The sequence below is a fragment of the Dermochelys coriacea genome, chromosome 1 (assembly GCF_009764565.3).
Source record: "Dermochelys coriacea isolate rDerCor1 chromosome 1, rDerCor1.pri.v4, whole genome shotgun sequence".
Taxonomy (NCBI): Eukaryota; Metazoa; Chordata; order Testudines; family Dermochelyidae; genus Dermochelys; species Dermochelys coriacea.
In genome coordinates this window covers 78,026,827-78,041,654 of record NC_050068.2, presented here as the reverse complement: position 1 = coordinate 78,041,654, position 14,828 = coordinate 78,026,827, and the positions used below count along the sequence as shown (strand labels likewise).

The window sequence follows — 14,828 nt, the reverse complement described above, 5'->3', positions numbered from 1 at the left end:
GAATCTATGGAGATAAAAATTGTGAGTAGAGAGGATAATTCAGTTGAATCTGTATGGATATAAATCCCAGGTCACAGAAAACATGAGTAACATGTAAGGTTATAATACCAGCATAATGATCAGAAAAGGAATATTGTGCATACTATATTGAGAGCAATCGAAGAGGTAACAAAGTCTAATATAACAACAATAAATAGGGGACTTTAATTACTACAACATAAAATGATCAAATGTCACAACAGGACAAACCAAGAACAGCAATTTCTCAACACCTCAAAGATGAATTTTTGGAAAAGCTAGTTCTAGCGCACACAAGAGGAGAGGCTTTTCTCCACTTAGACCTAAGTAACAAGCAGGAGTGGCTCAAGAAGTAACTATAGTTGAGCCAGTAAGTACTGGTGACCACAACATAGCTTAAGTTCACCATCTTTCTACTGAAAGGAACCAAAACCTAGTACAACGCCATTAAATTTTAGAAGTGGGATTAAAAAAAAAGGAAGCTACTCATGAAGGCCCTCAAGTCAAAAGTACAATAGGATATGATCCGGAGACCAAACTTGGATAGATACTGAATCAAGAAGTTTGGACTCAAAGCAAGTTTCCTCAGTTGAAAACTGGGCACTCTTCTAATACTCCTTATATTAATAAATAGAACTAGATAAATTTTTGATAGCACTTTGTCAGGCGTCCTGTCAGTACAGTTAAATTTTAAGCTTGGATACAAGGAGATGTCCTTGTCCCAAGTCATTAGATTTGGTGTAACTGGGATTGGCTACGTCTATTTACAACATTAAATAAATTCACAGCTCTCCTTGATTTCCTTCAGCCATAAAACTAGCTGTACATAACTATTTCAATTAGAGGGTGTTGTTTTTTATTGAAATGCTGGTACAACCTCTGAAGTGGACACAATTATATCGGTATAGCTTCCCAAATAGATATAAGTTATACTGGCATAAAGATGTTTATGCCAATATAACTGCATCCACAAGAGAGGGATATATTTTAACTATATCAGTATCATTAAACTGGTACAACTTTTGTGCATAGACAAGTCCTAATATGGCTTCTACTTCTCCTTCGGCATCAGGATTGAGCTTCACTTTAAGAATAATTGATACTTTACTATAAATAAGAACAAGATGTTCTTTGTTTCATATTTATACCCAGAGAATTAGGAATAAGTTAAGAAAAAACTATGGCTTTTATTTTTTCAATTTTCAAAATTTTATTTAAAATCATACTACTTTTTTTTTTTTTTGAAGAGGTGCAACAAGAGAGTCAGCAGCGCTTAATGTAAAATATATAAATATCTACCAAAGCAAAGCCTGCAATGCTAAAGCAATATGTAATGGAGATGATTTTTACTACATAATTTAATAAAATTACAAGTATGAGGAGAGATTAAAGAGGCTAGGATTTTTCAGCTTGGAAAAGAGGAGACTAAGGGGGAATATGATAGATGTATATAAAATCATGAGTGGTGTGGAGAAAGTGAGTAAGGAAAAGTTATTTACTTGTTCCCATAATATAAGAACTAAGGGTCACCAAATGAAATTAATGGGTAGCGGGTTTAAAAGAAATAAAAGGAAGTTCTTCTTCACTCAGCACACAGTCAACCTGTGGAACTCCTTGCCTGACGAGGTTGTGAAGGCTAGGACTAAAACAGGGTTTAAAAGAGAACTGGATAAATTCATGGAAGGTAAGTCCATTAATGGCTATTAGCCAGGATGGGCAAGGAATGGTATCCCTAGTTTCTGTTTGTCGGAGAGTGGAGATGGATGGCAGGAGAGAGATCACTTGATCATTACCTGTTAGGTTCACTCCTTCACCTGGCATTGGCCACTGTCGGTAGACAGGATACTGGGCAGGATGGACCTTTGGTCTGACCCAGTATGGCCATTCTTATGTTCTTATTCTACAAATATGTATTATAGCGTGATATACTGTATTGGAAAAGATTAAGTTAGAATTTGGACGTTTAATTATATTTACAAATATTTAAATAGGGCATTTTAACACAGCATTTTATAGAGATTAAATAGAAAAAAGTTAATTGAAATATATGAGTGAACATACACATATGTATTGAGAGGTGTAGAATGGTGCAAGAGATTTTATCAGTAGACGTTTGGGATTATTACTCATTATCTGTTTTACTTTAGCACCTAGGATTATCATATTGTTCACAAGTAGCAAAATTAGAAGTGAAATCTGAAGGTCAATCCCAACTAGTGAGAGTAAAACTTTTATATGACAACAAACCATTTGTAATTCTGTATATGCAGTATTTCAAAATAAAGCTATTTTAGACAGAAGGGTTTTTTTTAATTGTACTCAACTACTTTTCATATTCCACCACCAGGAAATCTAGATTGCTTTAATAACCCGAGACAAACTGTTTGGGATTCAGAAGGAGAAGAAAATTATACCTAAGAAAACTGTAAAACTTCTAAAAAATTGTCTAAAATATCTGTTCTCCACATAATATTGAACCTTGAAGCGATGACCTTGATGTATCTACCAGATACAAGTGCTATGTCCCATCTGAGGGCTTGAAACTCCCTCTCCAGCAATATAATGTTCCTGTTTCTAGCCTTGATTGGTTACACAATTTTGGAACAAATACCTGTAACTAGTGAAGACAGGTAGAATTGTACTACACGGGTTGAATTTTTTTTTTCAGAACAAGTATGTTAATTTTTAACAATAAATAGTAATGGGTGGGGGTCTCAATCTCTCTTCATGAAGGACAGTTCTGCTTCCTTCCTCTTCCTACCTACAATCCTACTTTCTATATGTGTTAGGAAGAACTAGTTTCAATAAACGTTGTTTCATCAGACTTCAGTGGCAATGCCAATTCCTTGTGTATTTTATAACATCTGAAATTTTTACTCCATTGCAAGTTCTGTAACTTTTATTATATATATATAAAAAAAGATTGTGTAATACTGCACCCCAATTCTTCATAGAGATATTATTACCATACGATTATGGAATAACTATGATGTATTTTATGCAAGATAGGCCATGTAAGATATCTTGAAAAAGTTATTTACTGAATATGATTATCCTACTTGTATGCATGTATTATTTTTGCATCTGAAGTTAGATGTCTATGTATTTCTAACTTGTTATAAATGTGTTTACACATGGGGAAAGCCCACGAGGTAAAAGACTCTCAGTCTAGATGGCCGGCTGGGAAGGGTCATTCAGGTTAATGAACCATTGGAAGAAAACAATAGGCCTTAGAAGCAACTTATCTCCTGTGTGTGTGTTCCTGAGGATGCTACAGCCTATGAATCATGGCTGATGTGACATTACAGGGACATATGACCAGGTCACCCGGTGCTGGACTCCATCTTGGGACGTCAATGTTTTTCCATTGACTGGCGTGGGGACCAAGCTTTGAAACAAAGGGCTCCTGCCATATGCAAAAACTATATTAGGCAGGGGAGTGACACCATTGTGGTTCTTCACTGACTCCTCACGCAAGAAGACTCCTGAAAACTCCTAAGGAATAGAAAGACTGAAATGGGGGAAGTGCTGAACCCAGGCTAAAAAAGGAATTTTTAGCCAGTGAATGAAACAACTGGCGTTTCTAAGCTGTAAGCCACAGCAGCTTGCCCCTTAAGAATCCGCAGCCTGTTTGCATTATCATTTAGGGTGAGAATTTGCTATTCATATCCGATATATATACATATTAAGCTTAGTTTGCATGTTTTATTTGCTAGGTAATCTGCTTTGATCTGATTGCTATCCTTTATAAACACTTAAAATCTATCTTTTGTAATTAATAAATTTGTTTTTGCTTTGTCTAAAACCAGTGTGTGTGGAAGTCATAACTCCAAGCAGAAAGCTGTTGTATATTTCCTCTCCACATTGAGGGAGGGGGTGAATTTCATGAGCTTACGCTGCACAGTTCTCTTTGCAGTGCAAGATGGTATAATTTTGGGTTTACAACCCAAAGGGGTGTGTGTACCTGAGTATCTGGGAAGTTCCTTAGCTGAAGCTTCCCCATGCAGAACTGATCACAGCATCTGTATGTAAGTGCAGCTTGGTGTGTCGCTACCTGTATGTGTGCTGGTAAAAGTGCAGGCTGAAGCCTGGCAGTCTGGTCACTGCAGTAGCGTAAAGGGAGCCCAAGCTGTTGGGTTGGAGGGCTCAGTGGTACCCCAGTTCCAGGTTGCACCCCAGGAGAAACCCATCACAGATTCCTTTTGTTACATACCTCCAGTTTTCTCTGATATTTCTCACATTCTAATTGACATTGAGAGAGATTCTTTGCCGTTTCTTCTTGCATGAGTTGAACACGTTCACTCTCAAAGGACTTTAATTTACTTTGATGGAGAAGTTCAGCCACCTTGCTTTCTGTGCTGAGTTGCAGCTGTCTATACCTGAAAAAAATCAAAGTAGTTATGTGGTTTGATCAAAAAGAATACATGTAGATACAGCAAAAAGATACATGTGTATCTTTTCAGTATATGGCACATATTTCAGCAAAGAGGAGAATCTTTGTTAAAAAAAAAATGCAGAGTTTGACAACCACTGTTAAGATTAAACTATACACTATCTCCACTGGAAATAATCAGTTCTTCAAGCTGTTTGTGTGGATCTCACTCTAGGTTTCTATGAACCTCACGTATAAGAGATCAGAATCTTTCAATAGCAGTGTCCGTTTGGCCATGCCTGTTCCATAAAACAAGTTTATTAATTACAAAGAAATAGATTTAAGTGAGTACAAGTAGTGAGGTATAAAAGTCAGAAATGGTTACAAGAAAAATAAAGAAAATGTAACTGGTGCCTAATTTAACAAACCATGTTAAATTCAAAGCAAGTTTTTCTCACCACATGCGCTCAGTTCTCTTACTGACCAGTTAGGTCAGGACCCCTTCTCCAATTCAATGTCTTCTTTTTCCCATCTGGTGTAGTGAATCAATGGACAGAGAGAAAAAGAAGGGGTGCCTTGGGGTGTTTGTCCCCCTTTTGATAATGTCAATCCCTCTCCCCCTTGGAAAATATTTCCAGCTGAGATACAGGAGGGAGGGAGAGAGAGAGTCTATATTAAAGGATGTTCCCTGCTGCTCTTCCTCACCTGTTGAAGGTTCTTTTGTTTCCCTTCCTGCTTGATGACTTGGTTCACTGCTTAAATGCAAATTAAGCAGAGCACACATTCCCTTGTGTGACAGGCCTGTTTGCCCATTTCAGTTGGAACATGTGTTAAGGTCACCATGCAGTGGAACTTTACAATTTCACATACAATATTGCCGCACATTTTATCAGTAGAATATTGACCAGCAAATTATGGGTTTGCAAATGATATCTCATAAGGCATACTTTGCACAAAGATTATTACAATAAAGTGCAGGGTGTGGATATGGGTACATTCTGTCACACTCAGCAAACCAGCAGCCTAACCATTGTCAAGATCTTTGTTGGCATTACAGTAGATAAGAATTTTAAGGAGGGATTTGAAAGATGATAATGACTTAGTTCTATAGATGTTTACACAGACCTTCTCCTAAGTGTGAGTGGCAGCATGTGAGAAAGCACAAAGGTGCTTGTTTGAAAATGCAATAAGTGGGGGGGTGGAGGCTGACGTCATGGGCAGACTGGAGGCAGGAGTTCATGCAAAGAGACAAGTAATACCGGCAAAGTCACAGGCTAGGAAAATGATCTTTGCAGCAGTATTTTGAATGGGTATGGGCGGGACAAGATTTTATACGTCAAGGCCAGAAAGGGGGATGTTGCAGTAATCAAGACACATGATGATGAGAACCTGGATGAAAATTTTAGCTATGTGGATGAAAAATAATGGCTGTTTCTTAGGGCTTGTCTACATGAATACTTAAGTTTGTGACAAGCTGAGGTTTAAATCTACAGAGCTTTTTCCTGCTGCACACTAAATGTCCATGCACTAAAAACTTCCATAATATGAAGAAAAAAAAAACAATAAAAAGTTGAAAGAATCTTTTTTCTTTAGATTTCAGATGTGTTCCTGTTTCTTTTCATCAAATTAACAACTTATTTCTATGTCTCAATAATATCAGATGGAAAAATATACACAATATAAACTTTAAAAATGATACAGCAATTATCTTTTAAAGCAATGAGTACTAAATACACCCTACTTTAAATTAAGTTAAAACCTAAGTACCAAAAGTGGTAAACTAGCTGTTACATAAAGCACAACAACAGCAACAGATTTCCTCTGTCCCTCTTCCAAAAAATAAGATATAAAAAGCAATTAAATTTTGGACACAGTTACAAACAGAAAGAATATTCAGAAATACATACTCATGCTTAAAATACTCCCCCCAAATTATCAGGTAAAAGACATATGAATATTCAGATGTTTGCATTCTTGTAAAACACACACACACACACAAATACAAATGCAGTTCATTAGTGACATCTGAACTGAAACTAAGATACGTGTAAAGTTCTTCTGTAATATCAGTGGCAGTGAGCGTGTAGACAAGGTAGACAGCTCTCCTTCAGCTATCTTGACTTTGATGAGTCAGTGCTTTTCTAAACTATACTTGAGTTTCAGAGAGAAGTACCAAAACCAGCTGGTTTATTTCTAGCCTCACAGTAGACTGTGGATAAGCATGTGTGTTACATTTAATAATGAAGCACAGACAGGTTGTAAATACTGTATTACTTTTTTCAAACACATCACCCGTATTTAAATCAAATGTGCATCAGAACATCTTTTGATGGTATATCATCCAAGAAAGAATGAGAACTGTTTTGATACCACTAGTTCAGCAGATGAGACTACACGGACATCAAGAAATCACTATCCCATTCCACCATTCCAAGAGAAGCCATGGAGACTGTATCACAGGGATACAACCTTGGGCCATTCCTTATAGTTTTAAGCTACATGGTAGGGATACTATATGAAAATGTCTGTGAGAGCAGTCTTGACACTAGTAGAACAGAACTTGTTTCTCATAAGCTCTGCTTACAAAAAACCTAGTGCCAGCTAACATTAATACAAAAGCGCTAAACTGCTCCACATGCCCCGGCCACCCCAGATGAACCCTCAGAGTTCTGACTTCAACAACATCAGCATTACCATATCAAGTTCATCCTCAATATCAGTAAAGCTTAGTAGAAAGTTTAAATTTTATTAAAAAAAATAATAAAACCTGTATTCGATAAATTAGGGAGGTCATCTTGTTAGCCTGGAACCTAAACCCTTATTTCCAATAGACTCTTGGTATCTTTTTATGTGATTTCTATTTGCACAGTGTTTTTTCAAAAATGTAACCACCATGTAAATCAAGGCCTGACTGCATGTCCAAATCAGTTTTCTTCACTTATTATTACTTTTATTTTTTCCACCCTCTCTTTCCCCGCCCTCTCAAGTTTGTGTACCTCTCTCATCTGTTCCAATCTCTCTCAGCTATTCTTCCATTGTCATTTTGAGCAGAAGAAATGGACCTGAACAGCAACCTCTGCAAAACTTTCTCTTTCCTTCTCCTTCTTTAAGAGGACTTGAGCAGCTCTGTGTTCATTCCTGTTGGGATTGGAGAGCAAGACCTTATCCCGCAAATATTCTCTACTCCAGCACATGAGAGAGAACAAGTCAACTCTTCTCTCCAAACACTTGGACTATCTTGGGCTTGTCTACACAATGGGATAATACATCCTACGGAGTGTGATTTCTCAGATGCACTAATGTGTTTAGAAGAATGAACTATTGCATGTAAGCCGGGTGAGATGTGACAGTTCTCAGGGTACCCATGATTATGAGTCACCTTGCTGCCCCCTGCTGCTAGTGAGAGGTAGATTTGCTTTTGGTGGCTAGGAGTTAGCTCCCCAACACCAGAAGCCTGTTAGCCACTCAAGCACTCTACTCCAGGCTATGCCAGTGCTGTCTTTGCCTTGAAGGTTAACAATGGGTGCACAACAGTCCCTGAGTCCCTTTGAATTTTTCCCCCTGTGAGATGAAACCCTTGGCAATGGCCACTCAGAGAAATCCCAGCTCCTGTGCCCCCAAAGGAGTAGTGTACCTCAGTTTACCAGTTTTACCTTAAACACTTGCTCCTGTATAATCCACAGCACTTTTAATAAAAGAAGAGGTTTAAGAAAAAATGGAGATTCCACTAGAAAAAAAGAGAGCGATGGAAACATATGGTTACAATACAAAACTAGATCATAAAATGCAAACTAGGACCTAAACTTAATAGTTACCTTTCCTGTCTAATAAAGTATGTCCTTCTGCCCCCCCCCCCCCCAAGTTCTATCTGTTGCAGAACAGGCTGGCTTCACAGGAACAAGGATCCAATCTTTCATGAAAAACATCCCCGTTCAACAAGAAGTCTCCTAAGTGAAAAGATGCTTTTCTTCCAAAACCATAAAGTATACTTTCAATACTATTACATTATTCCTTAAATATTATCTGTATGTACATCTTACGATGATTATGAGTCTTAATAAGTTATGAGCTTTCTGAAGATACCTTACAGTTACCCTTTACAGATAAATACCCTTCAAGACACATGTGTGGTGTAAAGAGTTTGTTGGGCCTGAGATAAAAGTTGTTTTGCACAGAGCAGTGGACCCTTTGCTAAGGGGCCTTTTTGTCACTTGAGGCTAGCCAGTTTGGACTTTATACCTAAGATTTGATTAAAAGAGTGTTCTGGTTACTACTGTTCTCTAGTTAACTTTGCTTGGTGGTATGTGCAATTATTTTGCCTTTTTTGTTGCATAGGTAATTTAAAACCAGTTTAAATAGAGGAAGGTGTTTAACAATTTCCTCATACTACTTTTTCTGTTATTCCATTCTCAGTATTCCATTATTATTATTAAAGCCTGAACCAGGTTGAAACCAGACACTTCAGCTTGACCTGAAAGTCACTCACCAGGCGTATAGTTAAACTTGCCACAGCTAACAAGGGAGTCGGTCTTTTCAGAAAAGTTAGTATTTCCCTATAAAGCTGTTACTTTTTGACTAATGCTAGGTTTTGGTACTCTCTTTTGGTCATAACAGCTTTCCTGAAAAGATTGAGTTTTTCCTGATCTACAGAGGCTTCCAAGGGTCCTGTCAATAAGTGATTGCACCTCAAATGGACATGGGATGTTAGGTTCCTGAGGCATTAGGCTACCTTAGAGTACTGATGATCTTATCTATATGCATTTTCTGACCCCTACTAGGAATCATCTCCTCTCCAAGACAAAGAGGATATCTTAGTTGAAAAGTGGAATTTTCACTTGTTTTCCTCAATCTGATCCCTATAGCTGCTAATGTTCTGCATTTTTATAGTGAGCTTCCACACAAGAATCACAATCAAAATTACAAATTAAAGCTTCACAATAGTTCCATAATACAGGAATTGTACCAGTTTTACAGACTGGGAAACTGATGCTCAAAGTGGTTTAATGACGTGCCCAAAGTCACACCCCAAGTCTGTGGCAGGGTAAGCTTTAGTACGAGATCTGATTCTCAGGCCTGTAGTTTCACCTCCAGGCCATTCTTTCTCAGACTAGAAAATACCGTACCTGTCAGAAAAGGATAGTTAATTCTAAGGTAAGTTTGCTACCATTAACAAAGAAAAAACATATTCATTGACAAGTCAGCTTGCATTTGGATACATCCCATATAGCCAAAATCTTTAAGCATGTAAGTGAGTTAAGGGGAAAGACTTCTGCACTCCTTTGCACCTTCACACTGTAACCCACAATGTTGTCAATAATGCACTCCAACAGGTCATCTCCAACAGATGTCAAAGAGCAACACACACACAAATTTCAAACTTGCATGCTAAAACAAAACCTTTACAATGACCTCATATGCTTAATCAATTATATCAGCACACCTGACTGTCACTCATTCCATACATTTGGGAAGTTATTCTGCCTTAACACTGCTGAGTTTGCAGTTAAGGTTGTGTGTTAGAATGTAAGTTTGATGAAGTTAGGGTATTTAAAAAAATTGGGGTGTAAGTGTGTGTTGGGGTAGGGCTGGAATCAGAATCCAGCAACACCAGCTAGTGGTGGTACTCTGGGCCAGGTCACCCAGTGGTGAGAGTCAGCAGCCAGGGGTAGGGGAGCCTAGGCTCTCCCTGCTCCACTGGGCTCTGATCCAGGGCCCTGTGAATAAAAATTTAACTATGCGGCCAGGGGAAGGCACCTGTGCCTGCTCCTTGGGCCACTTCCTACCCCAGCTTCAGTTCTTCCCCTGGCACCACTGGTCTACATCTGGATTACCCCTGGAGTCCTCTCTGATCGTGCTCCAGAGGATTTTCCTCTATGTTGAGGACCATTGTTCCCAGCACCCGCAGGTGAAGAGCCTGCAGTGGTTTGGCAGAGAGGCCTGATTCTGCCCATGTGGAGCCGCAGCATCTTCTCTGAGAGCTTGCAGCATATGATTGCTCCCCTGCTCTGTCTGCCTAGAAACTGAGCTTCTTCCTTTTGAGGTCAGTTTACACTGCGAGCATATCCAGCACAGTATCCTGCCCCAGGGCAATTTAGTTCACCAGTGTGGGGCTCATGCATCCCATCACAGTAGAGATCCCAGAGTCTTTTTGGTTTCTTGCAAAATAGTATAAAGAAAAGTGAGACTATCTAGTGAAAAAAGGCCAAAAGAATGATTTCTGTGTCATTTTTTATCAAACCACGATGAAAAAAATGAAATAGTACTCAAAGTTTAAATTCTATGTTTGGTTTTTTGCTATTTCAGTGAGGGTATTTTGGGTTTTTTGTTTGTTTGTTTTTAAATAAAATAAAGGTTTAAAACTCCTATACAACTGAAATCTGTAATGGAACCTTAATTATAAATGCAACCGATGAAGTGAGATGTAGCTCATGAAAGCTTATGCTCAAATAAATTTGTTAATCTCTAAGGTGCCACAAGTCCTCCTTTTCTTTTTGGGGACACAGACTAACACAGCTGCTACTCTGAAAAAAGAATCATATGTGTAAACTAAGGAATATTAAAATCACCTACACATTTAAAAATATGAAAATTAATAGTCACATAAGCATTCAAATACACTCATAGTTCATTCAAATCTCTTAAATGAAGTAATATGAAATTTAGATGCTAAGCAGGACCCGTGACTATCCCAGCTCACAAATCTTTGCAAGACAGACAGCTCAAGATACCAACATCTTGTGGAGCTCAAGAGCATTTCTCTAATCCTTTGAGCTGAAGAGCAGGAACATCAGCTTCTCCTAGCTCTGACTCTCCTACAGAGCTTATGAGCTCCACTGGATCCCCAGTTTCATGTGGAATGATCTACACAGCGTTCCACTTTCTCCTCCACTTCTCCTTGCCCGGCATAGACTTTATAAAGCGCCATTGAGCCATGTGAAACTTTATAAAGAACCTGTTACTATGCCAAACAGTAAGACCAATTTTTTTTTTTTAAAAGAATCAGAAATGAAGGACTGGCAGGGACCTCGAGAAGTCATCTACTCCCGTCCCCTGCTCTGAGGCAGGATTAAGCATTACTGCGAGCATCCAGGACAGGTATTTCTCTAACCTGTGCTTAAAAAAACTCCAATGAAAGATTCTATTATCTCCCTAGATAATTTGTTCCAGTGCTTAACAAATCCTGACAGTTATGAAGGTTTTCCTATCTTACTTAAATTTCCCTTGCTGCAATTTAAGCTCATTCCTTCTTGTCCTGTCCTCAGTGATTAAGGAGAACAACTTATCACCCTCCTCTTTATAACAATTTATTACGTATTTGAAGACTTATGTCCCCCCTCAGTCTTCTCTCCTCCAGACTAAACAAAACCAATTTTTTCAATCTTTCCTCATAAGTTGTGTTTTCTAGACTTTTAATTAGTTTTGTTGCTGTCCTCTGAACTTTCTCCAATTTGTCCAAATCTTTCCCAAAGAGCGGTGCCCAGAACTGGACACACTACCCCAGTTAAGACCTATGAGTCCTGAGCAGGGTAGAAGAATTACTTCTTGTGTCGTGGTTACCACACTCCTGCTAATACATCCCAAAATGATGTGGGTTTTTGGTTGTTGTTTTTTTTTTTTGGCAACAGTATTATATTGACTCATGTAGTTTGTGATCCACTATAATCCCCAGATTCTTTTCTGCAATACTCCTTCCTAGGCAGTCATTTCCCATTTTGTATTTGTGCAGTTGATTATTCCATCTTAAGTGTAGTACTTGGCATTTGTCCTTATTGAATTTCACCCTATTTATTTCAGACCATTTTTTCAATTTGTCAAAGTCATTTTGAATTCTAATCCTATCCTCCAAAGCACTTGCAACCTCCCCCAGCTTGGTACTTTCCACAAACTTTGTACGTGTACTCTCTATGCCAATATCCAAATGATTAATGAAGATATGGAATAGAACTGAACCCATAATAGATCTTGTGGGACTCCATTCAACATGCATCTTCAGTTTGACTGTGAACCACGGATAACTACTATTTGAATACGCTTTTCCAACTAGTTGTGCACCCACCTATTTTAGTAAGCTCATCTAGGCTATATTTCTCAAGTTTGCTTATGAGAAGATCATGTGAGACAGTATCAAAAGCCTTACTAAAGTCGAAATACAGTTGGGCCTCAATTTACACGGTGATTATGTTTTTGCAAAAACGCTGTGCAAAAAGAAATGGGGAAAAACAGATACCAATGGTCTATGGGAAATAAGGGTTTAGGTTCCAAGCTCACAATATGACTTCCCAATTTATCCAATACAGATTAAATTTCATTAAAAATTTTTTAAACTTGCTACTAACCTTTACTAATGTTGAGGATGAACTTGATATGATGATAATGCTGATGTTGTGAAGTCAAAACTCCGAGGGCTAATCTGGGGAGGCCTGGGAATGTGGAGCAGTGGTGTAGCCAGCACGGGACACTTCGGTGGGCCCGCACTTTGGGTGGGTGGGAAGGGAGGCAGGAGGGATCTGTATCACCTTACCTCACCCTCTCCAGCCGGCCTTGCGGGGGGGCGATGGACACTCTGGCCAGGGGCCCCCCCGGTGCCAGGAGCTCCAGCCGGAGAGCAGGGTTGGGACGTGGGGGCTTGCCTGCTCCCCAGCTGGAATGGCAGGTGGGTGGAGTGGGGCAAGTCCCTGCATTCCAACCCCACTCCCTGGCTGGAACGCTGGACAGGCGGTACGGGACAAGCCCCTGACCCGGCTCCCCAGCAGGAGCACCAGGTGGAGCTGGGAAAGCCCAACCCTGCTCCCCGGCTGGAAAGCCAGGCAGGCTGAGTGGGGTAAGCCCTCAATCCTGATGCCTGGCTGGAGCATGGGGCGGGCGAGCGAAGCGGGGCAAGAACTAGGACTGGAGCAGAGCCGGGGTTGGGCAGGTAGGCCTGGATGCTAAGTAGGTGGGCCATGGCCCACCAAGGCTCACCTATGGCTACGAAGCGGAGTTGGTGGTGGAAGACTTGCGAAAAAAACTGGTGATGGTCAGTTGTTTGGCTTTCTTTTGCATGTCTTTGTAAATTTCTCTGTAAGGAGCCAGCACACCCTAAAGCTCTCTCTTGAATTTCAAGCTACATTCCATGAATGGATCCTCAGCAAAAAAAAAAAAAAAAAAAAAAAAGTCTCTGAGTTCCTTGACCAATCAAAAAACCTTATCCAGAATCTTCATTGTCAGCTGCAGCTTTGGTACCACCTCCACCTCCTCGGTGTCCTTGTCCCTGGGGCTTGACTGGATCAGTTCCTCCAGCTCTTCCTAACTGAGCTCGGTGGTGTGGGACTCAAATAGCGCCACTATCTCTGTTGTCTGGAGATAGTCAAATCCCTCCTCATCAACACGACAACCCTCTATTCCAGAGGTGGGCAAACTACGGCCCGTGGGACCATCCTGCCTGGCCCCTGAGCTCCCGGCTGGGGAGGCTCGCCCCTGGCCCCTCCCCTATATCCCTCCCCTACAGCCATGCCACCACACGGGCAGCACAGCTTGCACCCACCCACTTCCCAGGCTTTCCAATAAGCCTGTCCTGCCGCTCTGAGCGGCATGGTAAGGGGGCGAGGAGCAGGGAGGTTGGATAAGGGGCAGGAGGTCCCGGGAGACAGTCAAGGGACAGGGGGTGGTTAGGAGACAGGGAGTGGGGGAGTTGGATGGGGGTAGGGTCCTGGAGGGCCAGGGGGTCCTGGGGGGGGGACAGACTGGGAGCAGGGGGGTTGGATGGGGGTGGGGTCTGGGGGGGCAGTTAGGGACGAGGGTCCTGGGAGGGGGTGGTCAGGGGATAAGGAGCAGGGGGCAGTTGGATAGGGCATGGGGATTCCCGGGGGGGGGCCTGTCAGGAGGCAGGGGTGTGGATGGGCTCGGGGCAGTTAGGGAGCAGGGGCTAGTTGGATGGGGCGGAGGTTCGGGGGGGAGCAGTCAGGGACAGGGAGCAGGGCGGGTTGGATGGGGGATGGGGTCCCGGGAGGCAATTAGGGGCAGAGGTCCTGGGAGGGGGGGTGGTCAGGGGACAAGGAGCAGGGGGAGTTGGATGGGTCAGGGGTTCTGAGGGGGGCAGTAAGTGGGAGGGGGCAGATAAGGGGCAGGGGCCAGGCTGTTTGCGGAGGCACAGCCTTCCCTACCAGGCCCTCCATACCGTTTTGCAACCCTGATGTGACCCTGAGGCCAAAAAGTTTGCCCACCCCATCTCTATTCGGCACTGGTGAGGCCACACGTGGAGTACTGCGTCCAGTTTTGGTCCCCCCATTACAGAAGAGATGTGGACAAATTGAAGAGAGTCCAGTGGGGGGTTACGACAATGATTAGGGGGCTGGGGCATATGATTTACGAGGAGAGGCTGAGGGAACTGGGGTTATTTAGTCTGCAGAAGAGAAGAGGGAGGGAGGATTTGATAGCAGCCTTCAACTACCTGAAGAGG

General features: G+C 41.2%; 1 protein-coding gene across 3 annotated transcripts in view; it reads right to left on the bottom strand.

Annotated features, from left to right (window-relative positions):
• The window catches only part of PIBF1 (progesterone immunomodulatory binding factor 1), a 174,014-nt gene that overhangs the window by 74,405 nt on the left and 84,781 nt on the right, over positions 1-14,828 (bottom strand). For all 3 annotated transcript variants that reach the window (XM_043504587.1, XM_043504588.1, XM_038400874.2), the window contains exon 11: positions 4,232-4,397. In XM_043504587.1, the coding sequence (XP_043360522.1) occupies positions 4,232-4,397 (166 nt within the window). The remainder of the gene's footprint in view (positions 1-4,231; positions 4,398-14,828) is intronic.